At 54.2% G+C, this 27,946-nt stretch overlaps 1 protein-coding gene across 3 annotated transcripts; it reads left to right on the top strand.

Annotated features, from left to right (window-relative positions):
- Positions 1 to 202: 202 nt before the first annotated feature.
- Positions 203 to 26,894, top strand: MANBAL (mannosidase beta like). Of its 3 annotated transcripts, none has more exons than XM_008256014.3 (3): positions 203 to 4,698; positions 13,542 to 13,750; positions 26,057 to 26,894. In XM_008256014.3, exons 2-3 carry the CDS (start codon positions 13,601 to 13,603, stop codon positions 26,156 to 26,158), a joined length of 252 nt encoding a protein of 83 aa, XP_008254236.1. In that variant the 5' UTR covers positions 203 to 4,698; positions 13,542 to 13,600; the 3' UTR covers positions 26,159 to 26,894. The 3 variants fall into 3 exon arrangements, with proteins under 3 accessions (XP_008254236.1, XP_008254237.1, XP_069907960.1); XM_008256015.4 differs by having other exon boundaries at positions 4,688 to 5,601; XM_070051859.1 differs by lacking the exon at positions 203 to 4,698 and adding an exon at positions 4,740 to 5,023.
- The last annotated feature ends 1,052 nt before the right edge of the window (positions 26,895 to 27,946 follow it).

Below are 27,946 nucleotides of genomic sequence, written 5' to 3'. Positions count from 1 at the left end.
GTGAGTGCGTCCCTGGCAGCAAACGAGAAACGCGGACTGCGATAACCGGTGTGGAGGGAGTAAGGCAGGGAGAGCGCTGTGCTGGACAGCAAGGGGGCTTTGCTTAGAGAGACTCTGCTGTCCATACCCCAATACTCAGAGGCCCCAAATGTGTCTTTATTAAACTCTTGGCTTTCTGGCCCAGAAGTTGGGGTAATGCTGGGTGTCTGCTGACGTGTCCACAGCTGGAGAATTCACATCTAAGATGGCTTCTTTGTTGCCCAAATTCATAATGAAAAATTTCAAATATACAATAAAGTCAAAGAATTGTGCAGCACTTGTGTGGCCAGCCCCCAGGTTGTACACCTCACATTCTACCATATTTGCTTTCTTGTGCATTTATTCCCCCTTTTTTATATGTGAAAGATTTATTTAGGGGCTTGAATTGTGGTGCAGCAAGTGAAGCCACGGCTTGCAACAGTGGCACCCCATCCCAGAGCATGGGATCCAGGGCTCTGCTTCTGATCCAGCTTCCTGTTGATGTGCCTCGGAGGACGTGCCAGTGGAGGATGGCCCGAGTACTCAAGCCCCTGCCACCCATGTGGGAAACCTGGATGGGGTGCCAGGCTCCTGGCATCAGCCTGGTCCAGCCCTAGCTGTTGTGCGCATTTGAGAAGTGAACCAGGGGATGGAAGATCCTTCTGTTGCTCTCTGCCTTTCATATAAGAGAAATCTCATAGGAAGCATAGGCGGCAGGGACCCAAGTACTTGAGCCATCACATGCTGCTCCCAGGGTGTGTATTAGCAGGGAGCTGGATCAGAAGTGGAAGCAAGACTCCATCTAGGTGCTCAGGGGAGGGATGCGAGTGTCCCAAGCGGTGACTTAGCCTGCTGCCCCCCAACACCCACCCCTAAGCAGCGTTTTTACTGCCAGGTCTGATGCCAGGTGCTCCCGGGTCGCTTTCTGTCCCCATGGCTTGGGATTCTCCCAGCGTGGTGGCTTTAGGGTTGTCATTTTTTACATGGTGGCTGACTCACAGGCCAGGAAAGTACCATGCCCCAAACTGCCCCAGCGTCTCTCCCCCAGTAGTTTTATTGCTCAAAGCAGGAAGGGAAATACTGCCGTGGCCACCTCTAGGAAAAAACATCAGCCACCAAGGGCCATCAGGGAGGCCTCTGGGGAGAAGGTGATCTTTGGGCTGAGCCCTGAAGTGTGAGGACGAGCCTGTCCCGAGGTGAGCCAGAGAAAGTGTCCCAGAAAGAGAAGCACGCAGGCCAGGGGAAGGGGCTGGGAAAGTGCGGCTTAGTCTCCACCCTCCTCTTTCCACAGCCAAATCCAGCCCAGCATCCAGGACCCACATCACATCACCTCCTTCAGGAAGCCTTCGCAGATTCCTCAGTCCTTGATGGTCCTTCCGCTCCTTTCCCTCTGCCCCAGAGCACGCATGCCTGTTGCACTCATCTGGCTGGCGCAGGTTGGCTGGGGAGTGCAACGGTCTCACACACACACACACACACACACACACACACACACACACGGCCCCAGGGAAGCCACTGACTCTCCCAGCTCCGGGCTTCTTTCTCTGCCGGTGGTGGAGATAATCAAACTTCCCTTACGGGGCAGCTGGAGGGGGCGGACTGACAAGTGCGAGGTACTTGACACGTAGCGACCGTGGCAGGAAGGGCAGCTGCAGCGAAGACTCAGAACACGGCCTCCCTGCTACGTGTTCAGCGACTTTGGAAACTGCTTTGCAGAGCAGAGCCTCTCTTCCTCGTCCCTCATGCAGGCCTGCGCTCACGTGGACATTACGCAGAGGAGCGAGCGTGCCACAGAGCTCTCCGCCGTGCTGCGGCCCTCGCTAACGCAGCCCTGAGGGGCACAGAGAGGAGCAAAACGCAGCTGGAAGTATGGCGGGTAAAGCCATCGCCTGCAATGCCAGCGTCCCATACGGGCACCACTTTGTATTCTGGCTGCTCCACTTCCAACCCAGCTCCCTGTTAATGCGCCTGGGAAAGCATTAGAAGATGGCCCAAGTGCTTGGTCTCCTGCCACCCACATGGGAGACCTGGAAGAAACTCTTGGCTCCTGGTGTTGGCTTGGCTCAGCCCTGGCCATTACAGCCATCCAGGGATGGACCAGCAGATGGAAGCGTTTGTTTGCTCTATGTCTTTCTCTCTTCTGTCCATCTTGGTAATTGACTTTTAAATAAATAAATAAATCATTAAAAAAAAAAAAGCGAGGAAGGAGCTGTGACGGCTGCATCCACGTTGGCGCCTTCTCCGTCTGGGTATGGAGAGTTACAGCTTTCACGTGTATCCTGTGCCAGCGCGGCCATAGCAAAGTCGCACAAGCGAGGGGCTTACACCGCAGGTGTTTATCTTCACAGAGCTCGGGAGGCGGGGTGTTGTTGGTGCCTCCTGCTCCACGCTCGTCTCCAGCCCCTGTGGCTGGCAGGGAAGCCTGGTGCCTCTCCGACAGAGAAGAATCATCTCAATGTCTCCCTTCAGCTCCACACGGTTTCTGCCTACATGAGCATCCGTGTCCAAGTCTGCCTTTAGAGGCTCTCGGGCAGCTCGGATTAGGGCCCACTCTGCCGGCCTCGTTTTACTTCGATTACCTTTGTAAAGAGACTGTCCCCAAGGGATATCCCTCTCTGAGCTACTGGGGGTTAGGGTTCCACCACGTCGTTTTTCGGGGGGAGGGGGCTCATAGTTCAAACCACGGAACGGTCTCCCCATCCATACACCACAGTGGGCCCCTCCGGGGAAATGCCAAGCCCTCCCCCCAAATATCCGCTCCCTTGAGGCCTTCGCTTCTCCCCCTTCATCTTCTCTTTTAAAGATTTGTTTGTTTATTTGAAAGTCAGAGTTCCAGAGTGTCGCTCCCCCTCTTCGTGGAGGAACGACACTAAACCCTGCCTAGGCTTCATATCCGAGTCACGGCACCATTATGTCACTCCCCCTCTTCGTGGAGGAGCAACACAGGACCCTGCGCTGTTCTTTCGTCTGCTCGGCCCTCCCCGGGTTTGCTGCTGGTTCTTCCCGGGTTGGCTACTATCCCTTCCACCTCCGTGGAAGGGCAGTTCCCCCTGGCCACATTCCCCACTTCCGCAGGGGAGCGGCACACCGCCGGCCGGCTCTCTCGGGGGCTGCACAGGTGTTCCTTCAGCTAGATGTTCCCCTTAGATGTTCCTGGTGCATGCCGTCTCTCTCCTCCTTTATAGTCCTCCTCCGCCAATCCCAACTCGGCTGCCCATACGCCGAGCACGCCGCTCTCCTCCAATCAGGAGCAGGTCCTACAGTTCCTTGGTTGAACTGGAGGCAGCTGTGTAGAAGCCTCTTTCTTCTCTCCCAGCGCCATATTGTGGGAGAGCAGATGCATAGAATAAGTCTTAATTCCAGTAACAATATAGTCCGAGTTGCTCCCCACAGTGGGAGAGCAGATGCATAGAATAAGTCTTAATTCCAGTAACAGTATAGTCCGAGTTGCTCCCCACACCACAGAGAGGGAGGGACAGATAGGGAGGATCTTCTATCCACTGGTTCACTCCCCAAAGGGTCACAATGGCCAGGGCTGGGCCAGATCAAATCCAGGAAGCAGGAGTGTCATCTGGGTCTCCTGCGCTTCTTTCCCCAGGACGTCAGCAGGGAGCGGGATTGGGAGTGGAGCAGCTGGGACCCAAACTGGTACCATACAGGATGCCAGCGACGCAGGCAGTGGCCGTTTCCCTCATCCATTCTTTTTTAAAAGATTTATTTATTTATTTGAAAGGCAGAGTTACAGAGAGGCAGAGGCAGAGGCAGAGAGAGAGAGAGAGAGAGAGAGGTCTTCCATCCACTGGTTCACTCCCCAAATAGCCGCAACTGCCAGAGCTGGGCCAATCCAAAGCCAGGAGCTTCTTTCAGGCCTCCACATGGAGGACTTGGCCACCTTCCCCTGCTTTCCCAGGCTGTAGCAGAGAGCTGGATCAGAAGTGCAGCAGCTGGGACTCGAACTGGCACCCATATGGGATGCAGGCACTGCAGGTGGCGGCTTTACCTGCTATACCACAGCGCCAGTCCCCCAAGTGTCTCAACTAGCAGCTAGGGCCACTGCCCTCTCCCCACCCCCAGCTATTCCTACGCTGCAAACACTTGCCCACAACCCAGCCTTTCCGCCCCACCAAGCCCTTTCCCTTCTCTCCTTGCCTGCTCAATTCCTTTTCATTCTTCATTTCACACCGCAAATGCTTCTTCCTCCTCCTCCGAGAGGCCGTCCCTGATCACCCCTCTTCATTGTAACCCCTGTGTTACTCATCCCCTTATGATTCAGCCCAGTCCTGACCCGACCGCCTGCCACAGAACTGTTCCTTCGCCTTCCGCTTGTCCCGAGGCGTGTTCACCAAATTGTTCTCGTCTGTCCCCCCGCCCACAGGTCTCCCCCGAGGCAGATAACGATTTGTTTCTGTCTCAAGAAGATGTATCGTTTGTCTTCCCTCTGCCATTGTAGGCTCCCACGCCAGGGCCAGGCGTAGAATTACGGCTTCTATAAACGTGCTCAACTGGTCGCAGGGCCTGGAGAATTACACATGCTCTCTAAATGCTTAGCAGCCATGCACGCCTCACACCAACCGACGGGGGTGGAGCTGAGCGCCTCGAGCCTCAGGGCGCGTCACTTCCGGGGCTAGGGGCGGGTCTTGGGGAAACTGCTTCCGGGGTAGCTGCTCGGTGGCGCTGGAGGTGAGTGCCGCAGGGCGGCTGAGGGACAGGTTCTTTGCGGCCGGGGCGGGGTTGGGGGTGCGGCGGAACCTGGAGCCGGGGAGGACTCGGGCGCGGCGGCCTGCAGATCCTGGCGGTGCTGCTCAGCCGTGCTGGGCGTCGCTCGGCGGGCAGCGGGATTCACTTCCGGCGGCGCGTGGTGGAAAGTTACTTGCAGAGGGGAATTTGAGTTCCAGGGAAGCTCAGCCCCTTAATGCAGAGCCCGGGCCGGAAGCCTGCGCTCCTCTCGGCCGTGTCCCGGACTTTCCTCGCACGGGTGGAGCGATAGGAGGAGCCTGAGCCCCAGGTCAGGCTGGCCGGGGTTCGAACCCTGAGCGGGGCCCGAGTCGCTGTGTAACCGTGGCCGGATGACATTTCGTCTGGGCCTCCTCCCTCGAGCAGGCACGGGGGCTCGATGTGAGCACTAACGGAGATGGTGACCGTGAAGCCCTCCGTGGGTGGACCGTGCGTGCGTGGGGTGGAAGTGTCCTCTTTAAGCAGTGAATACGGTAGTCCTCCCCCTCATCCGCGGTGTTACGGTCCACAGCGCCAGCACAGCCTTGCATGGGCTGTTCCAGAATAGTGAGTCGTACACTGAGCACCGTTCTAAGTAGAGTGAGGAAGCCTCCTGCAGTCCTGCGCGGGACGTTCAGCGTCCCCGTTTCCAGCGAGATCAGCGGGCTGCTTGGTTATCAGAGCACCTGTCCCCGTGTCGCAGCTGACCCGTAGTTTACTTAGTAATGGCCCCAAGCGCAGGAGCAGCGATGCTAGCAACCCATGTGCCAAAAGGGAGCCGAAAAGTGCTTCCTGTAAGTGGAAAGGTGAGGGTTCTCAACTTCATCAGGAAAGGAGAAAAGCCGAATGCCGAGGTTGCTAAGATCTACGGTAAGAACGAATGTTTTGTCTGGGAGAGTGTGACGAAGGAAAAGGAGGCTGGTGCCAGTTGCACTGCCGCCCCTTAAATCCCAAAAGTTACCGCACAGTGAGTGCCACGTGCTTAGTTAAGTGGAAACGGCATTGAGCTTGTGGGTGCAACCAGAAAGCGCCGAGCCTGTCCAAAGACTTCAGCGAGGACCCCCTGCAACGAGTGGCACCAAACCATTTATGCAAGTGACAGACAGCTACACAGATGGAGGAAAGGTTTGGACTGAAAAATATTACCAGTTCCTGGAGAGGCTGGGTCTTCTGGTTCACTCCCCGAATGCATGCAGCTAACCAGGGCTGAAACCAGGAGCTGGGAACACGATCCTGGAGTCCCACGTGGTGGTGTTCACGTGTCACTCCTGGGAGATGGCCTTGGAGTCAGAAGCTGGAGCTGGGCATCAAACCCACGTATTCTGATATGGGATGTGGATATGTTAACCGCAAGGCCGAATGCCTGCCTCTACATTAGACTTTAGGGGCTGGCGTTGTGGCATAGTGGGTAAAAGCTGCTGCCTGCAGTGCCGGCATCCCGTATGGGCGTCAGTTCAAGACCCAGCTGCTCCATTTCCGATCCAGCTCTCTTCTATGGCCTGGGAAAGCAGTAGAAGGTAGCCTAAATGCTTGGGCCCCTGCATCTGCCTGGGAGACCATGAAAAAGCTCCTGGCTCCTGGCTCCTGGCTTGGGATCGGTGCAGCTCTGGCCGTTGTGGCCATCTGGGGAGTGAACCAGCGGATAGAAGACCTCTCTGCCTCTCCTTCTCTCTGTGTAACTCTGACTTTCAAATAAATAAATAAATCTTTAAAAAAAAAAGTGATTGTGAAGATACTGCAGTGAATTCTCTTACCCCACACCTGGGTTCCCTTGTTATTAACACTTTACATTGGTGTGGTACGTTTATCACAATGAACAAACCAGTATTGTTAAGTTACTGTTAGTTGCAGTGTGGTGGTTGGTTGTTTTTTTTTTTTTTTTTTTTTTTTTTTTTGGTTTTGTTTTTAAAGATTTATTTATTTATTTGAAAGAGTTATGCAGAGGCAGAGAGAGAGAGAGGTAGGGAGGTAGGTCTTCCATCCACTGGCTCATTCCCCAGATGGCCTCAACGGCTGGAGCTGGGCTGATCCTATGCAGGTACAGGGGCTCACGCACTTGGTTACAAGAAATGTGAATAAGTATATTTGAATTTCAGAGTTACAGAGAAGGAAAGGCAGAGAGAGAGAGAGAGAGAGAGATATCTCAAATGGCCATAATGGCTGGAGCTGGGCCATACTGAAGCCAGGAGCCAGGAGCTTCTTCCAGGTCTCCACGTGGGTGCAGGGGCCCAAGGACTTGGGCCATTCCCTGTTGCTTTCCCTGACTGGATCAGAAGTGGAGCAGCTGGGACTTGAACCCGTGCCTGTATGAGATAACGGCACCATAGGCACTGGTCGAACAAGCTGTTGATATTTTCTTCTTCTTCTTTTAATGTTTATTTTGGGAGAGCCAGTGCTGTGGCGTGGTGGGTAAAGCCGAGCCTGCAGTGCCAGCATCCCATATGGGAGCTGGTTCAAGTCCTGGCTGCTCCATTTCTAATCCAGCTTCCTGCTATGTCCTGGGAGAGCAGTGGAAGATGACCCAAGTCTTTGGGCCCCTGTACCCGCATGGGAGACCTGGAAGAAGCTCCTGGCTCCTGGCTTTGGATCAGCCTGGCTCTGGCCATTGCAGCCATTTGGGGAGTGAACCAGAAGATGGAAGACTTTTCTCTCTGCCTCTGCCTCTCTCTAACCCTGCCTTTCAAATAAGTAACTAAATATTTTAAAAAATTTATTTTGGAGCTAGCACTGTATAGTAGAGGGTAAAGCTACCGCTTGTGGCATTGGCATCTCGTATGGGTGCCAGTTGGAGTCCTGGCTGTTCCACTTCTGTTCCAATTTCCTGCTAATGCGCCTGGGAAAGCAATGGAAGATGGCCCAAGTGCTTGGGCCCCTGCACCCACGTGGGAGACCCAGAAGAATCTCTGGGCTTCTGGCTTTGGCCTGACCCAGCCTTGGCCATTGCGGCCATGTGGGGAGGGAACCAGAGGATAGAAGATCTCTCTCTCTCCCTGTCTCTCTGTAACTCTGAATAATAAATAAAATAAATCTTTTTTTAAAATAAAGATTTATTTATTCATTTGAAAGGCAGAATTACAGAGAGAGAGAGAGAGAGAGAGAGAGGGAGACACAAAGAGAGATCTTCCATCCACTGGTTCCCTTCCCAGATGGCCGCAATGGCTTGGGCTGGGCCAGGCTGAAGCACGGAGCCAGGAGCTTCATCCCGGTCTCCCTTGTGGGTGTCGTGGCCCCAGGCACTTGGGCCATCTTCCACTGCTTTTCCCAGGCCATTATCAGGGAACTGGATTGGAAGTAGAGCAGCTGGGACATGAACTGGCGACCTCATGGGATGACAACATTTACCAGTTGCACTAGAATGCCTGCCCCTACTGATTTTTTTTTTAAGATTTTATTTATTTATTTGAAAGAGTAACACAGAGAGAGGAGAGGCAGAGAGAGAGAGAGAGAGAGAGAGAGGTCTTCCATCTGCTGGCTCGCTCCCCAGTTGGCTGTAACAGCCAGAGCTGCGCCGATCTGAAGCCAGGAGCCAGAAGCTTTTTTCAGGTCTTCCACGTGGGTGCAGGGTCCCCAGGACTTGGGCCATCTTCCACTGCTTTCCCAGGCCACAGCAGAGAGCTGGAGCGGAAGTGGAGCAGCCGGGTCTCAAACTGACGCCCATATGGGATGCTGGTGCTTCACGCCAGGGTGTTAACCCGCTGCGCCACAGCGCTGGCCCGCCCTACTGATATTTTCTTTTCTTTTTCTTTCTTTCTTTTTTTTTTTTTGACAGGCTGAGTTAGTGAGAGAGAGATAGAGAGAAAGGTCTTCCTTCCATTGGTTCACTCCCCTAATGGCTGCTACGGCCAGCGCACTGCGCTGATCTGAAGCCAGGAGCCAGGTGCTTCCTTCTGGTCTCCCATGTGGGTGCAGGGCCCAAGCACTTGGGCCATCCTCCACTGCCTTCCCGGGCCACAGCAGAGAGCTGGACTGGAAGAGGAGCAATTGGAACAGAATCTGGCGCCCCGACCGGGACTAGAACCCGGTGTGCCAGCGCCGCAGGCAGAGGATTAGCCAAGTGAGCTGTGGCGCCGGCTACTGATATTTTCTTATGGCCTCTTTTAACTATTAGCCAATGAAATCAGTTTATACATGGTTGTAATCACAGTATTTATATGGCTGTTTACTTTTTAAAATTAATATAATTTTGCAAAAGCTTGCTGCTGACCTGATAGCACAATGTAGGTGTACCGATTACATTGCCATTTAGTGAAGGGGATTCTACTGTGGCGTACGTACTGTTGCAGGGTTAACTGCTTGCTTATTGTTGGACACTGTAGTTGCTTCCTGTTTTTCCAATATTATGAATAGCACTGCCATGAACTTCTTTGTACCCAGAAGCTTTTTCTTTTGAATTGTTTCCTTACTATAAATTCTAGGAAGTAACTGATTCAATCAAAGGATATAATTGCTTTTATGACTGGTGTTATATATTGCCTAATTGCCATTAAAAGAAAAAACTTGAGTGTGTTATAGCTTTGAATAGATATTGTTGTTGCTTGGCTGCTGAGAACATCCAGTGCGCGAGGGGTCAAGAGATTAGCCCAGAGTGCAGCTGAGTGGTGGTAGTCGGCTCTGTGCTCGCTGCTTCCTGCCTCCTGGCCCTGACTTTCTCTTGTAGCACTAAGTATTCTAGGTATTGCTGTTGGCAGCATGAGTGCATCTGAGTATGATAAGCCCAGTAGGCTTGTTACAGTCTTCAGCATAAAGCCTGGGGCCAAGGACACTTGACTTGATGAGGTGTAGCTAAAGAAATGAGACACTTTCATCCCTCTTGGTACACACAGGGGTTGCCCTGTGCGGTGCGTGCATTGCTCCCCTGAGCATGTTCCTACAGCTGCCTTGGAATTCACTCCAGGGCCAGTTTATGAGCCACTCCAAACAGTCTGCCTGGAGTCGTACCTTGTATTTGACCAAAAATGGCATTCCTGAACTGGCTGCCCCACCTGATTCACCACGCTTGGAGCCAGATGGTGTTGGCTTCTTTCCAGAAGTCAACTCCATCCTGGGAGGATGAGGATCTGCCAGCTCTGAAAATTCTGAGAGATCTGTGCTTCAGGCTTTGCAGAGCGTTTGCAAAGTAGACAGTTACAATAAAGTGAAGCGTGGCCATCCTGCTGGCCCAGGTTGAAAAGGAAACAGCACACATTGTGGAAGTCCCTCTCTGTTTCCCTGGAAGCCTGTGTTTATTTGGGCATGTCACGTTTGGGAACATGTTGCCAAGCTCTGTGTGAAGCCACAGAGCTGAGGTAGAGGAAGTCTTCAGGATGGCCTCTCCTGCCAGCCGGCCCCCAGATGTGCACTCCAGGCCAGGTGTGTGATTCTGAAGATTCTGATAGCCACACCTAAAAAGCAAAACGATGGGGCTGGTGCTGTGGTGCAGCAGTTAGGGCCACAGCCTGCAGCGCCAGCATCCCTTATGGGTGCTTGTTTGAGTCCTGCCTGCTTCAGTTCTGATCCAGCTCCCTGCTAATGCACCTGGGAAAGTAACGGAAGATGGCCCAAGTCATTGGGCCCCTGCACGCATCTGGCTCCTGGCTTTGGCCTGCCCAGCCCTGATCATTCCAGCCATTTGGGGAGTGAATCAATGGTTGGAAGATCTCTGTTTGGCTTTTCTTTGTCTCTCTAATTCTGCCTTTCAAATAAATAAAAAGTCTTTAGAAAATAATAATAAAGCGAAAAGAGGGGCCTGTATTGTGGCACAGTGGGCTAAGCTGCTGCCCGTGAGGCTGGCCTTCCATAACTGAGCACCCGTTTGAGTCCTGTCTCTACTTCCCATCCAGTTCTCTTCTTTGTGCCTGGGGAAACAGCAGATGACCCAAGTGCTTGGGCCCCTGCACCCATGTGGGAGACCTGGCTAGAGTTCCATGCTCCTGGCTTTGGTGTGGACTAGCTTGGCCATTGAGGCTTTTTGGGAAATGAGCCAGTGAAATCATAAGAAAAAAAGAAAAAAAAATGAAAAGAAACAGTGAAATTATTTTATTGTGTTAAAAGTATATAACATGGCCGGCGCCGTGGCTCACTAGGCTAATCCTCCGCCTAGCGGCGCCGGCATACCGGGTTCTAGTCCCGGTTGGGGCACCGGATTCTGTCCCGGTTGCCCCTCTTCCAGGCCAGCTCTCTGCTGTGGCCAGGGAGTGCAGTGAAGGATGGCCCAGGTGCTTGGGCCCTGCACCCCATGGGAGACCAGGAAAAGCACCTGGCTCCTAGCTCCTGCCATCGGATCAGCGCGGTGCGCTGGCCGCAGCGCACTGGCCGCGGCGGCCATTGGAGGGTGAACCAACGGCAAAGGAAGACCTTTCTCTCTGTCTCTCTCTCTCTCTCACTGTCCACTCTGCCTGTCAAAAAAAAAAAAAAAGTATATAACATAAGATTGACCGTTGTAGCCATTTTTTAGTGTAAAATAGTGTTACTTATGAGCCATCAGCACTGTCCAGTTCCAGACTTCTTTAGATTCCTAAATTAAACTCTATATCATTAAAAAATAACTCCCAGCTCTCCTCCCCCTTAGGCCCTGTTAACTTTTTTTTTTTTTTTTGGCTTTTTTACTTTGAGTTTTATTTCTTTGAAAGGCAAGGTGATAGAGAGAGGGAGATCTTCCGTCCATTGTTTGGCTCTCCAGATGTACACAGCAGGCAGGCCGGAGCCAGGAGCTTCATCTGGGTCTCCTTTGTGGGTGGCAGCAGCTCTTACGTTACCATCATCTGCTGCCTCCCAGACACATCAGCAGAAGCTGGATGGGAAGTGGAGGCAGGCCTCCAAGCCGGGCACTCTGATACAGGACATGGGTATCCCAAGTGGGGTTTAATCTGCTGGGCCACAGCTGCCCCTCTGTCCTACTTCTGTAAGTTTACCTCTTTTAGATGCCTCACATAAGCGGCACCACACAGTATTTGTGATCATATATCTGGCTTCACTTACGTTTATTCACATTCCGTAAGGTGTCCGCATTCAGCCACGTTGTGGCGTGTATCAGAATTTCCTTCCTTCAGAAGCTGAGTGGTAATCTCATGTATATGTGTATACGCACCACATTTTGTTCATTCATCTGCTGGACTCTTGGCTCTGTCTTTTGACTGTGATGAAAACTGGTGCTGTGCACAATGGTTTGAGTCCTTGCTTTCCTAGGTAGGAGCAGAATGGCTAGAGCTTAGGATAATTCTGTTTTTAACTTTTTGAGGGGTCATCAGACTTTCCCACAAGTTGCATCATTTCACATTTGCGCTAGCAGGGCATAGAAGTTCTGATTTCTCCGTGTCCTCACCACCACTTGTTATTTTCCTTTGTTGTTTTCAGTAATGATCGTCCTAATAGGCGTGAGGTGATGTCTGTGTGGTTTTCAGATGCATTGCCTCAGACCAGTGGTCATGAGCGTTTTTTCATGTGCTTATTGTCCATTTGTGGATATTTTTTTGAGAAGTACCTATTCAACCTCTCTACCCATTTTTCAATTTTTTGCATTATTACATTATAGAAGTTCTTTATATATTTTGAGTACTTGACCCTTAGCAGATATATAATTTATAAATACCTGCTTCCATTCTCTAGGTTGTCTTCACTCTCTTGGATAATGTGCTGGTGTATGTGTATACAAAAGCTTTTAATTTTGATGTGAAGTCCAATTTATTTTTGTTGTTTTTGTACTTTTGATATCATAGCCAAAAAAATCATTGCCAAGTCCAATGTCATAGAGGTATCTCATATATTTTCTTCTTCTTCTTTTTTTTTTTTTTTTAAAGATTTATTTATTTGAAAGAGTGAGAGAAACAGATCCTCCATTTGCCCTTTCATTCCCCAAGTGCCTGCAACAGCCAGGTTTGGGCCAGGCTGAAGCCAGGAACTTCATGCTGGTCTCCCACATGGGTGGCAGGGGCCCAAGAACTTGGGTCATCTTCTGCTGTCTTCCCAGGCACATTAGCAGGGAGCTGTATCAGAAGCAGAGTAGCCAGGACTCAGATTGGCACGCTGACATGGGATGTCGGCATCACAAGCAGCAGCTTAACCCACTATGCCACAGTGCCTGCACCCCACCACCACATGGCTTTTTTTTTTTAAAAAAGGATTTATTTATTTATTTGAAAGCAGAGTTACAGAGAGGCAGAGGCAGAGAGAGAGGTCATCCATCTGCTGGTTCATTGCCAGGGCTGGACCATACTGAAGCCAGGAGTTTTATCAGGGTCTCCCATATGGGTGCAGGGGCCCAAGGACTTGGGCCATCTTCTGCTGCTTTCCCAGGCCAGTAGCAGGGAGCTGGATCAGAAGTGGAGCACTCATATGGGAAGTATTGTAGGCAGTGGTTTAACCTGCTGCGCCACAACGCTGGCTCTGCTAAAGATTTTTTTTCCTAAACAGTATCACCGCCTGGCATGTTTTAGTGTATTCATTGTCTGTCTGTTCTGTGCATGTAGTCCCCAAGAATGCAAAGATTTGTCTGTTTTGCTTACTCTTCAGTGCTTGACGTTTAATAATTTGCTGAAAGAATGACTAGATAAGTAAATAAATCAAACGTGGAATACAACAGGCCTTCAGTAAATGTATATAGTTTTGAGATTTTTGTTGAAGTATTTCCTTTTGCATTTACCTTTTGTCTTTGTATTTGGAAAATTTAAAGCATAGAAAAAGTTGAAAGAATGGTTCAGTGGCTATCTGTGTATCCTCTCCTTAGGTGGAAGAACTGTTAACGTTCCACGTGGCTGCCTGGCCCTGGGTGCATTTGTATGAACAAGATGATTTAAGTCGGTTGTAGAAATATGACATTTACCCTTTGCATTTAGAAGTTGGCAGTGGAGACTGGTGAGTCAGAGAAGACCTCAAGGGGCAAGCTGCTTGGACCATGGCCTCTGACCTTGACTTCTCACCTCCTGAAGTGCCTGAGCCCACTTTCCTGGAGAACCTGCTGCGGTACGGACTCTTCCTGGGGGCCATCTTCCAGCTCATCTGTGTGCTGGCCATCATTGTACCCATTCCCAAGTCCTCAGAGGCGGTGAGTCCTCCTGTGGCCCTTTGCTCCTGTGAATGCCCAGCTGGTTCTGGGTGTGAAAATAGATTCTGCCGCAGCCGAGATCTGCAGGGCCTGGGCTGGGCTTCTGTGATTTCCTGGGCCCTGAAGTCTCACCTGCTGGACTGAACCGTGCGACTGATACTTTACTGGTGCCTGGATCGATTGCCACATGTTGGAACTGCCGAAGGATGGAGTATTCACCTTCAAGGGGTTTCTAGACCTTGAGGGGGGGCAGATGTCAGTACATTCAGAATTATCCCTCAGAAGTGCAGGGTGCAGTGAGGGTGGACACCAAGCACAGCACCTGATCTCACCTAGGCAGGGGCAGTGCTGTCTGCTCCCTGCTGCCCAGGGGAGACAGTGTTGTGGTCTTGTTTTTGTTTTTTGTTTTTAAGATTTACTTATTTATTTGAAAGGCAGAGTAACAGAAAGAGATCTTTCATCTATTGGTTTGCTCCCCAAATGGCCACACTGGCTGGAGCTGGGCCAGGCCAAAGCCAGGAGCCAAGAACTTCTTCCTTTTCTCCTACATGGGTGGCAAGGGTGCGGGCGGTGGGGCCATCTTCTGTTGCCTTCCCAGGTTTATTAGCAGGGAGATAAATCAGAAGTGGAGCAGTGGGACTCAAACCAGCTCTTGGCAGTCTTTTATGGAGTACTGGCATCGTAAGTGGTAGCTTAATCTGCTGTGCCACAATACCCTCTCCTAAATATTTTTTTTAAGGAAAGAAAAAGTGGGATAAGTGCTGTGGTGTACTGGGTAAAGCTGCTGCCCACAGTGCCGGCACCCCATGTGGGCACTGGTTAGAGACCTGGGTGCTCCACTTCTGATCCAGCTCTTTGCTATGGCCTGAGAAAGCAGTAGAAGATGGTCTGAGTGCCTGGGCCTCCGCACCCACATGGGAGACCCAGAAGAAGCACCTGGCTCCCAGCTTTGGATCAGCCTAATTCCAGCTGTTGTGGAAGATGGAAAATCTCTCTCCCTCTGCCTCTCTATAACTCTGCCTTTCAAATAAATACATCTGGAAAAGAAAAGAAAAAAAAAAGTTGTGGGGCCAGAGTTGTGGTGCAGTGGGTTAAGCTGCAGCTAGTGATGCCAGCATCCCGTATGAGAGCACCTGTTAGAGTCCTGGCTGTTCTGCTTCTGACCAGCTCCCAGCTGATCCACTTGGGAAGACAGTGGAAGATGACCCAAGTGTTCGGGCCCCTGCCATCCACACACAAGACCCGAATGGAGTTCCAGGCTCCTGGCTCTGGCCTGGCACAGCCCCCACTGTTGTGGTCATTTGGGGGCGTGCACACTGCCAGCACTAGTGAATAGAAGATCCCTTGCTCTCTCTCAATCCCTCCCTCTGTCACTCTGCATTTCAAATAAAAAGAAAAGTTGTGAGTTTGTTCTGGTATTTCAAATTTAAGATTATAATGTTTTTACTTATTTTTTAAAAAGATTTATTTATTTTATTTGAAGGGCAGAGTTACAGAGAGAGAGGAGAGACAGAAATCTTTTATCTGCTGGTTCACTTCCCAAATGGCTGCAGTGGTCAGGGCTGGGACAGGCTGAAGCCAGGAGCTTCATCTGGGTCCCCCATGTGGGTGCAGGGGCCCAGATACTTGGGCCATCTTCTGTTGCCTTCCCAGGAGCATTAGCAGGGAGCTGGATGGGAAGTGGAGCAGCCGGGACTTGAGCTGGCATCCTTATGGTGGCTTATGCCACAAGCCACCCGATTTATTTGATTTTATACTGATACCTTTTATCTTTTTATCTTATGTTTGAAAGCTTGTTTTCCAATTATTGTAACAGAGAAAGAGAGGGAGAGAGAGGGAGGGAGGGAGAGAGAGAGAGAGAAAGAGAAAGAGATCCACTGATTCACTCCCCAAATGGCTACAGTAGTCGGGGCTGTGCCAGGCTGAAGCCAGAGGCCGGGAACTTTTTCTGAGCATGTGGGACGCGAACTGGCGCCCATATGGGATGCCGGCACTGCAGGCAGTGTCTTCACAGCACCGGTTTGTTTCTTTTTGAAAACATAAACACGTATGTATATGTATGCTGTGTATACATTTGTATTCCTAGCCCCCTTTGATGCATAAGAAGCAGAATACTGCTAAACAGAATTACACCTTTCTTTTCTTAACGATATACAGTATATTCTGGAGATCCAAGTCTTAACGATCACAATGACCTGGAGTTGGTGTAGCCAGGAAGAGGATGGGGATTGACAGATGGCAGTGGGGCACTTGGAAAAGGAGCAAGCATAGGGTTAGGCTGAGGAAGAAACATGCCAAGTTCAGTTTTATGTATTTGAAAGAGAGACAGAGAGAGAGAGAGAGAGAGGCCAAAACCAGCAGCCTGGAACTCAGTCTGGGTTTGCCATGTGGGTGGCAGAGAGCCAAGTGCTGGAGCTATCCCTTGCTGCCTGCCAGGGTGCTCATTAGTAGGAAGCTGGATTTGGAAGTAGAGCCAGGACTCAAACCCAGGCACTAAGATATGGGTTGCAAGCATTTCAAGCTGTGCCGAACACCTGTAGTGAGTTCAGTTGTATTTATGCTTTTTTTTGTTTGTTTTTTTGTTTTTTTGTTTTTTTTTGACAGGCAGAGTGGACAGTGAGAGAGACAGAGAGAAAGGTCTTCCTTTTGCCGTTGGTTCACCCTCCAATGGCTGCCACAGCTGGCGCGCTGTGGCCGGTGCACTGCGCTGATCCGAAGGCAGGAGCCAGGTGCTTATCCTGGTCTCCCATCGGGTGCAGGGCCCAAGCACTTGGGCCATCCTCCACTGCACTCCCGGGCCACAGCAGAGAGCTGGCCTGGAAGAGGGGCAACCGGGACAGAATCCGGCGCCCCGACCGGGACTAGAACCCGGTGTGCCGGTGCCTCAAGGCGGAGGATTAGCCTAGTGAGCTGCGGCACCGGCTGTATTTATGTTTTTAAAGTTTATTTTACTTATTTGAAAGGCAGAGTGACAGAGAGAGATACCTCCCATCCTCTGGTTCACTCCCCAAATGGCCACAATAGCTGAAGCTGAACCATGCTTAAGCTGGGATCCAGGAACTCCATCTGGGTCTCTCAAGTGAATGGCAGGGACCCAGGTACTTGAGCCAGCATTTGCTGCCTCCCAGGGTGTGCATCAGCAATAAACTGGATTGGAATTGGAGGTGCGACTCCATCCAAGGCATTCCCATATGATATGCAGGCTTCCTAGATGGCGACTTAACCCTGTATGCTATGACGCCTGCCCCCAAGTTCAGTTTTAAACAGGTGTCTAATGGCTGCATGCTTCTAGCAAGTAAGCAGTTGAGGGGAGAGGGCATTTCTGATCCATCTTCCTGCTAACGCGACTAGGAAGCAACAGGAGATGGGTGACATACTTGGGTCCCTGCCACCTACATGGGATGGGATACCCGAATGGCGTTCCTAGTTCCTGGCTTCAGCCTAGCCTGATCCGGGCTATTGTAGCCATTTGGGAAATGAACCAGGAAGATCTCTCTGATTCTTGCTGTGTATCACTCAGCCTTTCCAATAAAAGGAAAAAAACAAAACTTTAAAAAAAGGAAGCAGGTGGCTTGATAGGTCTGCAGCAGGTGGAGAAACTGGGCGGAGTGCTGGGCAGCATTCGGAGTGAGTCAGAGGTCACTGAATCCACGGTAGGGAGAGAACGGGGCCAGGTGAGAAGAGGGCAGAGGGTAGGGCCTGAGGCTCTGCAGGGTTCAGGGGACAGGGAGGGGAGGAGGAGCAGCTGGCAAGGGCTCCTCAGTGAGGAGCGGGAACCTCAGTGAGCATGGCCAGGCGCCTGCTGCGGGGCGTTCTGCTCGTCACTTATTCTGGTATTGTGAGAAGGCGGTCTCGATTGGAGTTCTTCCACCCATGGTTGTATCACACTTTAAAAACGTACCCTCTGTGCTCAAGGACGCTCGCCTCACAGACGTGCCTGCTATTGGGAGTTATAAATAACAAACACTTCCATTGTCGCTGGCCGCTGCTGAAGTCCGCTAAGCGTCCCAAGGGAAGGTGGTGATGAATGTGGCGGTTGTATTGGCTGAGATGTGGTCAGAGGTGTGTGGCCGCGTGGAGCCCTGGGAAACTGCTCACCTCTTGTGTTCTTGACTCTCCGAGGCCTGGGTCAGAGCAGCGAGCCTGAGAAAAGGCGGCCTTCGCTGTTCTCCACGAAGTTCTTGTGGCACAGATTATCTGGGGCAGGCACTTGACAAAAAGGGCTCAAAAATGTGCTGCCCTGCCGCCCCCCCCCCCTGCACTGAGAGGTTAGTTCGGGATAACAGCCTCATCTTTTAAAATATAAATATCATACATCCCATCTCATTTTAATTCATCTTGCAGTTGAGGGAATGGGGCTCTTGCAAGTGAATTGTCTTCGTAACTGAAGCTCACTGTTCTGCCTTTCTTTTTTTAGCATTCCAGTGACTCAGTAGCAACAGATACAGTGTTGATGTAATTTGTGTGGCGATACCAGGGCAGCCAAGGCCCCAGTTACACTGGGTTCCGGCCGCCAGCTTCCTCCTGGGGGGCAGCTTTCCCTCACGCGCCCCCCCCCCCCCCCCCCCGCTCTGAACTAAGTGGAAAGGAGTGCCCACAGCGTGCTGCATGGAGGCCTGGAATTTGGAATTTGGGGGGTGCGGGTGGGCAAGGAATGGGCTTTAATTTGGGGACAAGGAGATGCTAGGGAGGGAGGGAGCCTGTGGGGAGTGGGGGCCGCCAGCCTGAGGACCGTAGGGAGGAACCTGGGAGAGCAGGTGGCAGGAGGCGGCGATGGGGCAGAGGCGATGGACCTGGGAGCAGTCATGCTCTCTTGCCCTTTTGCTTGGGGCAGGACCATAGAAACAAGGTTTACCAGTGGTTTTTTGGGTCAGAAGATAGTATTTTTGGCTCCAGCTGATGGGAAAGCCTTTGAAAAGCAAAAGAATGTCTTTCCTGTTGTTGCAGTGAGCTGATTTTTGCCACTAGTTGATGACTTCAGAACTCCGCAGATGATCTGAAAGCTCTTTTGGGGGTGATCAGGGAAAGGAAAGGCACACACACAAATGCCTCCTGCTCTTCTCTCGCCCCATTCCTGGTCCAGAGCCGGTTCACGCCATCAGAACCCAGGCCTCCAGAATTCCGAGCCAAAGGAGAAGGTTTCTCATTGACACCTCGTTACACTGAGGCCCGAGAAAAGAAACATTTGCCTGTCTGATTGAGCTGGGCCTGACATAGCCCAGCGTTTTCTTGCAGGCCAGGTTCTAAACTGTGAGAGCAGATTTGCACACCGCTGCTTTCTGTCACAGGATGACAGGCGCGCCGCGTCCGGGATGCGGCGGCTGGAGTGAAAAGGGTTCTGGGGCTCCTGCTAGGCTCTAGAGGGAAAACTTGGTCTGAGTGTTTGCTGGGGGCAGGGCCCAGGGAGTGGGGGTGCGGTTGCCTGTCCGTGGCCGCCTCCTGGCTTCACGGTGGAACTGGCTGGGGACTTTGCAAGGCTTGGGGCGTACCCTCAGATTCTGATTCGGTGGTTCTCTGAAGCCTTGGACCCATAGTTTGTTAACGTGCCCAGGTGATTTTAATATGCAGCTCCTGGGCACTTTCCCAGAAGCCGCTTTCAAGGGGGCACAGGAGACGTGCACTTCAGATGTGTTCACTTTGAAATAACAACAAGACGTTGCAAGTGGGACGGAAGAGCTCAGGAGGAGTGGGGGAGGAGGCCTGAGGACTGTTTCATCAACACAGCCTTGTTACTTCAAACCCGGAGGACGACTTACAGACCTTTCAAGGGAAGGCCTGAGGCGGGGCATGGCCAACTTGCCTGCAGTGGTTTCCACATAACATAGAGTCTGAGAGGGTGTGGGTGCTGTCCCGGAACCCACGAGCAGGGTGCAGCCAGGACCTTGGAAGGGGTGGGAGCAGGGACGCTCTTACCTGCCCCTCTCCGTGCCCTTCCCTTCCTCATGGCCCTCTCCCTTCACTGCTCCCAGTCCCCATGATGAGAGGAGCCGTGGCCACTGACAGCCTCACAGTGTGTAGCTCTCAGCTGCAGCGTCCCATGAGAGAGGCTGCTGTCCTACTTGGCCCTGGTCCCAAAATCCCCAGGGAAGGAACTGCAGCTGACTCAGCCTGGGGCAGCCAAGGCCAGTGTGTGAGGAGGGTCAGGTCCTGGGAGAGACTGCAGGAAGGTCCAGGGTGGCGGAAGCTCTGTTCCCACAGGCCTCGGAGCACTGGGCAGCAAAGCTGGAGGCTGCACTCCTCTCGCTTTCCCAGGAGAAGGGTAGAGCGGTGGGCAGGAGAGTGTGGCCCCTCGAAAGCCACCGAGTGGTCCAGGGGAGTGCACGTGGGAACCCAGTCCCCACAGAGACAGGAGGCGGGGTCCCGCGTGCCAGTACTGCGCCCCCCTCAGACTGCTCTCCTTCAAGGAGACCTCTGCACCCGCCGGGGTTCCTGCACAGGTGTAGGCGTCTGCGAAGCTCTGAAAATGTACACGGAGCCCATGTTGGTGTCTCAGGTGCGTGTTCTGGGGAGGTAGTCTGCTTCCCAGGAGCCTGCCAGATCGGAGCAGGGACTGCACAGAACTCTGATCCTGGTGACCCCCAGCAGGTGGACGGCCTTCAGTTCCACAGCTCACGTAGCAGACAGCAGAGGTTCCCTTGGCAGCTAATCCTCCACTGTCCTGGTAGTTCCTTGTTGACTGCCGTACTCTCTTCCGGAGTTTCTGTCGTATCTCGGCAGCCGGCTGCCGGCTCCTAGAAGGCAGGTGCCTTCTTCCCACTCGCTGTCCTGTGTGTTGTATTGCTGGTTGCATTTCCTGTTGAAGGTTTGGAAACAGCTGCAGCGACTTCCCCAGAGGGGACGGTGTTGGCCCTTGGAACTGGAATTTCAAGGTAGAGCTGGATTCAAGGGCTTCAGGGCCCTGTCTGTCCAGCTCCCGGCTTCCCCGGCGGTGCTGGCTTCCTTCTTGGGCTCTTGCTGTGTGTCTGGCAGGGGAGGAGGCTGCGGCGGTCCCAGTGGCATCCTCCTCACTCAGGACTTGGCAGGGGGAGCAGCCATTGCTCTACCTGTGCTCCCCTTCCCAAGCTCACGGAAGGCCTCTGCTTGAGGTGGGAGGGGGCGTGGGTGCCATCCCGGCCAGGCTGCATTGAGCTGCCCTCCCCTGTGGCCACCTTGAGAGTCCCCCAGAATCCCGTGGCATGGGGGAAGCGCAGGGCCCCCATAGGAAGGGGGTGCTGGGCAGAGACAGCAGATGGCCAGCCTTGTGAGGCTGTAGAGGAGAACTTAGCAGAATGTCAGTGGTGCGAGGGTGGCTTTCCACACAGGATGTCCACACAGGCTTCTCCGTCAGCCAGAAAGCCCAGCGGTGTTTGGAGCCCCGAGGAGGATGCCGCCTGCCCGTGGCACAGTGCGACACTGCCTGGAAGGGCAGGACCCTATTGGGAGTTTTGGCACAGGGCCTTGACGTAAAACCAAGCTGCTGGCTGCCAGTGAGGGCTGCCGTGAGCGAGGGAGTAACTCGGGCAAGCACTGCTCAGCTCACAGACAGCCCTGCCGTTCGCTCTGGTTTGTGGTATTTTACTTGAGAGGCAGAGAATTAGCAAGCTCCCATTAGCTGGTTCACTCCTCCAGTGTCTGCAACGGCCAGGGCTGTGCCAGGCTGAAGCGGGAACCGGGAATCCAGGTCTCCCACGCTGGGGGCAGGAGCGCGACTACGTGCGCCATCACCGAGGGAGGTCTGCACCATCTGGAAGCTGGAATGAGGAGCGGAGCTGGAGTTGGACCTGGGTGCTCCAGTGTGGGGGTGCGTGTCTTACCCGCTAGGCAAGCACCCACCCCTGCTCTGTAATTGTCAGGCTTGAGAGGGGCTTGTGGTGGGATTGGGCAGTAGTTTTTCCACATAATGACTCATTCCTGCAAGATGGCTCTGTAGGGGCAGGGTGATGGTGGCAACCTGCCCTCCACAGCCCCTGGTCTGGGGTGTGTCCTTGCTCGCAGGGACGGGCGACAGCTGCACACAGAGGGAGCCGCTGAGCAGCCGGGGCAGGGCCTGTGGGTGGCGCTGGGTCGTGTCTGGAAGGCGCTCTGGGGCTGTCTTGTCTAATCGCAGCTCTCCTCTCCTGCCAGGCGCGGCCTGGGCTCCTTGCTGGCCTCTCCCACTCCCCATTTTAGCTGGTCCTCAAGTCTCTCAATGCCGGTGCTGGTTCCATCCCTGCGAGGTTTTCTCTGTCCCCACCCACAAGCACGAGGGACACGGCGGGGCAGGTGACCCCGCCTCAGTCTTGTGAGGGTGGCTTTCTCCCTCCAGACCCTTCTCAAGGAAAAGTGGTTTCTGTCCGTGTAGGAGGACACCGGGGCCCTGACGACACAGTGAGTCCACGGGGACCGTGTGGTCGAAGTCACAGGACTCAGCACGCCGTCTCTGCTGCAAGGCCCTGTGGTGCTTGGTGGAGCAGAGCCGGTCACTGGAACGTGATGTAGAGCAGCGACTTCAGGCCCGGGAGGCGGCTGTAGCTGGGCCCATTTCCACAGGGGAGCCCCTGCGCAAGGGTGGTCTTCACTCTGTCAAGTGACTGGTGGGGAAGCTGCGACTTGCCCCTGGGGCTGGGCAGTGTGCCCAGATTGAAAGGTGTGGGGTGTGGCTGTGGGGTCTGGGGGCAGCTGTCTGCCCGGCTTGTTCCAGCAGCAGAACTAGAGGAGAAACGAAAAGTCAGCCTTCTGTTCAGGGTCCTCCCTCACAGCTAAGAGTGTGGAGCCACAGGCTCTGTGGCTGGGACCCTGGGATCCAGCTCTCATGGGTGACAGCCATCTTTGCTTCCCCGCAGCCTGCGGGAAGGTGGCAGCTGGGCTGCCCTGGGCCATTTGCGCAGTCTCTGCCTCAGTTTCCCTGCCAGTAAAAGGTGGCTCGTGGTGGCTGTTTCGTCAGGGTGGCCCAGGCTCAGGGACCCGAGGTCAGCAGCACCTGTGTGGCACACATCTGCTTGCTGAGCCTGCACGCTCGTTCTCTCCCCACTGTGCTCGGCCTAGGACCCACAGGCGGCACCAGTGGGTCGTGCGGAGTGTTGAAACGGAGTTTGAAAGGCAGCAGAGTCTGTGGGGACAGAGTGACAGAGCGAGCGGGCTGTATTGGGGAAGGGGGAGGGCATGCGTGGAGCTGGGGCCAAGGCTGAAGTGGAATGGCCCTGGGGCTGCCCGAGTCTCTCGCAACTTACTCATACTGGGAAGAACCAGCAGGGCTTTTAAAGCAGCAAAGAGACGAGATCAGAACTGTAGCTGTCATTGTGTCAGGAGAATGGACTGAAAACAGCACGCAGGATGCTGAGAACGGAGGGATGCGAGACGGGGGGCAGGCAGGAGCCCGTGGTCGGAGCCGGGGCAGAGAAGGGTGTCTGGAGGGATGCGAGACGGGGGGCAGGCAGGAGCCTGTGGTCGGAGCCGGGGCAGAGAAGGGTGTCTGGAGGGCCCGGTGGAGCCGAGCTCCTCGGAGAGCGGAGTGGGCAGGAAAGAGCAGCTGTGGGGCCCTGAAGCCGTGGAGGAGGTAGAATTCTGGCTCAGGTGACTGGGTAGGTGCCGGCGGGCGGGGAGGAGAGGAGGTCTGGAGTGAGGAGGAGCCGGGTAATGCCTTCAGATGACTCGACAGCTGTGATCTGTACACACACCCACAGTGAGCTGCTTTTGGCCGTGAAAAACCCAGCGTGGTTCTGGAGCACAGCCCACCTTCCTGACTCCTGCGGGAGCGTTAGTCACAAACAAGGGGGCTCCTGGTGACCTGGGGCTGACAGAACCAAGAGTAAGCTGTTTGTCTTTCCAGGGTCAGCCTGTGTTTGTGGGGCTGCTCAGCAGAGAGCAGATTTCAGAGTTCACTGAGATTCAAGGCCTCTGGAGTCCAGAGGTCCCCAGGACACCTGGCGGAATCTGGAGCCATGACCATCGAGAGGCTTGGGGCCGCTGTTGTGGCAGAGCGGGTTGAGGCACTGGAGTGTCTGGTTAGCCCCAGCTACGCCATTCTAATCCAGCTTCCTGCCTACGTGCCTGCAAGGCAGTGGTGATGGCCTGCAGTCCTTGGGTTCCTGCCACCCACGTGGAAGATCCGGATGGAGTTCCTGGCTCCTGGCTTCATCCTGGCCTAGTTGTTGTCACAGGCATTTGAGGAGTGAACCAGTGGATGGAATAGTTCTGTCGCTCCTTCTCTCTTTGTCACTCTGCCTTCCAAATTAAGTAAATAACTTAAAAATCGAAAGAGTGAAGTTCAACTCTTGGCTCTGCTGCTGGCCAGCTGAGACCTTAGGCAAATCACATGTGCTCTTGGAGTCTCTGTTCCTTGTTTTTGAGATGAGGCTGTTTGTGATGCTTTGTGAGGCTAAAAGAAGACAGGTCCAGAGCAGGTAGCACAGGGCCTGGCAGGTTGTAATAGTGCCTGTCAGCGACTGCCACGGTGACCGGTGTTATTGGTAGCTGCACTTGGCCATGCTTCAGGCAGTTTATGTTGTGATTCAAATCTGCCTGTGTTCTCTGGGCCATAGAAAAAGAGTGGCTTCAGCTTCCTTTTTAAAATACTCAGTATTTATTTGAAAGGCAGAGTGACGGATCTTCCATCCCCTGGTTCACTGCCCAGATGGCTACAATGACTGGGGCTGGTCCCGGCTGAAGCCAGGAGCCTGGAACTCTGGGTCTTTCACGTGGGTGTAAAAGTTTATTTTTTATATACTTGAAAGAATGACAGAGGTTGAGAGATATCTTCTGTCTGCTCCCCAAGTGCTCGCAACAGGCAGGAACTCAGCCTGGGTCTGCTTTGTTGGTGGCAGGAGCCCGAGCAATGGAGCCATCATCTGCTGCCTCCCAGGATACGTTAACAGGGAGCTGGACCAGAAGCAGATGTGCCAGGCCAGGGAAAGAGGAGGTGCCTCTTGATTGAAGGGACCAGGGGCGGTCCTGGGGCCTGACCAGTGGGCATGGAGAAGAGCCCAGATGTAGCTGGAGAGGTGGCCTCCTCTGTGTCATCCCAGGTGTGGGACATGAGACTTAGGGTGATGGGGGAGCCAGTGGCAGGTCTGAGACAGGTGCAGCGGTCACATCTGTGCTTTAGCAGAATTCCTGTGGCGGTGCATTAGGGATGGGGCAGAGGCAGCAGGCTGGCAGAGCTGAAGCAGGGGACCTGGATACCAGAGAGAGGGGTCAAGTCGAGACGTAGAGGAGGTTGGGTCCACGGGGCTTGGCGTGCCTCCTGGATGGTGGGGAGCCTGGAAGCGAGCGGTAGGGTCACTGGGACTGCTTTGCCTGTGGGAGGGGGTGGGGCTGCACGTGGTCCAAGACAGTGCAACATGCCAGTCCCAGTCTCTGACAGCTTGATGGAGGGCAGGTCTGGGAGGTGCCAGAAAGTGTGGGATGTGGAGGGGGAAGCACTGGGCCAGCAGCTGGGTGTCCCCACCTCTGCTGAACTGGCCCCACTGAAAGTGGAGGCGGCACCCAGCTTTGAGCTCGGCAGAGGGGCTCCATCCAGAGCAAGTTTCTGTGCGTGCACTGCTGGCCGCTCGGACCCCTGTGGTCGGCCTCAGTACGTTGTGGCCTGTCCCTCCTGGCTGCAGCACACTGCGGGTTACCACCCAGAGGAGGAGAGGACTGGTCTGTTCCAGATCCTTCTGTGACATGAGCCTGAGGGGCCAGGACAGGCCGTGTCCCCTCCCTGGACTCTACCTTCTTTATCAGCACAGTGAAGGTCAGGGCTGGATCTGAGACTTTGAAACCTTTTTGGTTAAAGCAGCAAAGCCTTGGTTTCAACCAAATTTTACAAAGAACAAATCACAATGTTGAAATCGATGAAACAGAGAGAGGCCGGAGTTCTACCCTGAGGCTGGCTCTGCCAGGCTCCGCAGAACACAGGTGGTGCCTGCCCACCTGCCAGCTGCCCTCTCCCCCAGCCCTGGCCTTCTGTGGCCTGTCTGGGAGGAGGAGCGTGGCGGCCGGCAGGAGAGCCTCGGCCAGCTCCCCATCCCCCATTCTGCCCCGGCCCTGGCCCAAGTGACCCCCGAGCTGCTGGGCGCAGCCGCCAGCTCCTGGGCACTTTGCTTGCGATTTTGCCTCCTCCCTTCAGCCCGTCTATTTCACAGGTGAGTGGACCAAGGTGGAGAAAGAGAAGTGAGCAGCCCACAGGTTGCTCAGCTGGAAAGTCATGGAGCCCCGGTTCCGCCAGGCCCGTGAGACCCCCGGCAGCCCCACGTCTGTGTGGGCCCGCCCCTGTCCCTGGTGTTTCTGTGCAGGCCTCAGCTTGAGCTCAGGTGGCTGGTGTCAGGCTTCTTCCTCTAAGCACCGTCTCCTTTTCTCACCACGCAGGAGCCCGCGGAGCCCAGGAACGTGGAGGTGTCGAGGAGGCCCAAGGCCGTGGTGCCTTCTGCAAGCAAGAGGCCCAAGAAGGAGACCAAGAAGAAGCGCTAGAGCAGGAGGCTAGGACCAGGCCAGCTGCTCTCCCGGGAAGCCACCTCCGTCCCGGGCTCAGGGGCTGAGGTGGCCGTGACACGCTCTAAGCACAGAGGCCTGGATAGTCCCGATGGTCCCCGGGGCCCTGGGCAGACACCACTTCTGGTCCCTGTGCTTCGGGACCACGTTGAGTCAAAAGGCCTGAAAGACCCTTGAGCAGACTGTCCTAGGAGGTTGTTAGAGGTGGCGTCGACTCCCATGGTTATGTTTTCTTACTTACCCGTCCCGGCTGCCTGTGGTCACTGCTTGTGGTTTGGGGTCATTATCTCATGCTGACGACAGTCCTCTCCCAGTGTCTGTGCTACAGACCTCCTGCTGATCAGTCACTTTGCCTGTCTGTGTGGACAGAGCCAGCCACGCTTGTGTGTTTACGTCGAGGCGCCAAGGCCTGGCACCATTAGTGATCCCACCAGCTGTGGCAGCCCGGGCAGAGAGATGCCTGGTGTGGGAGCCAGCAGCAGGCCGGGCCAGGGCAGCGCCTGGTTCTGCTCCAGCAGGTGGAAGGGATTTGGCTGAACGAGTGCTTCTGTCCTGGGCACAAGCTTCCTGAGGCTCCGAAACAGGAGGCCTGTCAGTTCAGACCAGCCTGGCGTGTCAGCCAGTCGTAACACATCGGGTGTGCCTTTACCTTTGACCCCATCTGTCATTCCCTGACCAGCGAGGAAAGGCCAATAAACTGTGCATGTTGACCCTGCCTGTGTGCCATCTGCTGTGGAGGGAATGGGGTGGCTCGGGTGAGGGTGAGGCTGGCCCCCTGGAGGAGGGGACCGCGGGAGCGGGAACAGGTGTCAGGAGGGGTCCGGCCCATGGCTGGTCACTGGAGACACTTGGGATGTCCATGGGTGTGTTAGGGTTCTCACTGGGCCCAGCCGCGTCACTCTGCAGGTGCCTGTGGCCTGGGCAGACACTGCTGGTCCTCAGAGTGGCTTGTAAAAAACCCAGTGCAAGCCGGCGCCGTGGCTCAATAGGCTAATCCTCCACCTTGCGGCGCCGGCACACCGGGTTCTAGTCCCGGTTGGGGCGCCGGATTCTGTCCCGGTTGCCCCTCTTCCAGGCCAGCTCTCTGCTATGGCCAGGGAGTGCAGTGGAGGATGGCCCAAGTGCTTGGGCCCTGCACCTGCATGGGAGACCAGGAAAAGCACCTGGCTCCTGGCTCCTGCCAGGATCAGCGCGGTGCGCCGGCTGCAGCGGCGGCCATTGGAGGGTGAACCAACGGCAAAGGAAGACCTTTCTCTCTCTGTCTCTCTCTCTCACTGTCCACTCTGCCTGTCAAAAAAAAAAAAAAAAAAAAAAAAAAACCCAGTGCAAATCAGTGGAAAGCCTCGCGTGGTCCTGGGTGGGGCCGGCCGCGGGCCCTGAGTCAGTGTCCAGGAAAAGCCCCAGCCTCTGGTGCCAGAGCTGCCTGCAGACTCAATTTGCCACACACACCCCCAGACAGGAGCTGTGAGGCCTGGCACGGGACTCGAGGGCTGAGCGACCGTCATCTCCTCGTGGGAGACAAGACATTGGCGCCCAGACTACTTGATGCCAGAGCTGGCGCTTGTACCCAAGTCCAAGGCCGTTTCCTTGGTATCTAACAGATGCTCAGTGACGGCAAACCCAGTGCTGGGCTGCAGAGGGGCGTGGCAGGATCCTCCGAGGGCTCAGGAGACGATACCCAGGGACTGCAGCTTCTGCCCACGCAAGGGCCGGTTCCTGGCCACGTGGGCGCGGGAGGGACCTCTGTGGAGTGGCTCTTCACAACCC

The sequence above is a fragment of the Oryctolagus cuniculus genome, chromosome 11 (assembly GCF_964237555.1).
Source record: "Oryctolagus cuniculus chromosome 11, mOryCun1.1, whole genome shotgun sequence".
Lineage (NCBI taxonomy): Eukaryota > Metazoa > Chordata > Mammalia > Lagomorpha > Leporidae > Oryctolagus > Oryctolagus cuniculus.
This window is presented reverse-complemented; position numbering and strand designations above follow the sequence as displayed.

Coding starts and splice junctions, on each gene's coding strand:
- MANBAL (XM_008256014.3), top strand. CDS start 13,601: ATGGCCTCTGACCTTGACTTCTCACCTCCTGAAGTGCCTGAGCCCACT. Junction 13,751..26,056: donor TTCCCAAGTCCTCAGAGGCG/GTGAGTCCTCCT, acceptor CTCACCACGCAG/GAGCCCGCGGAGCCCAGGAA.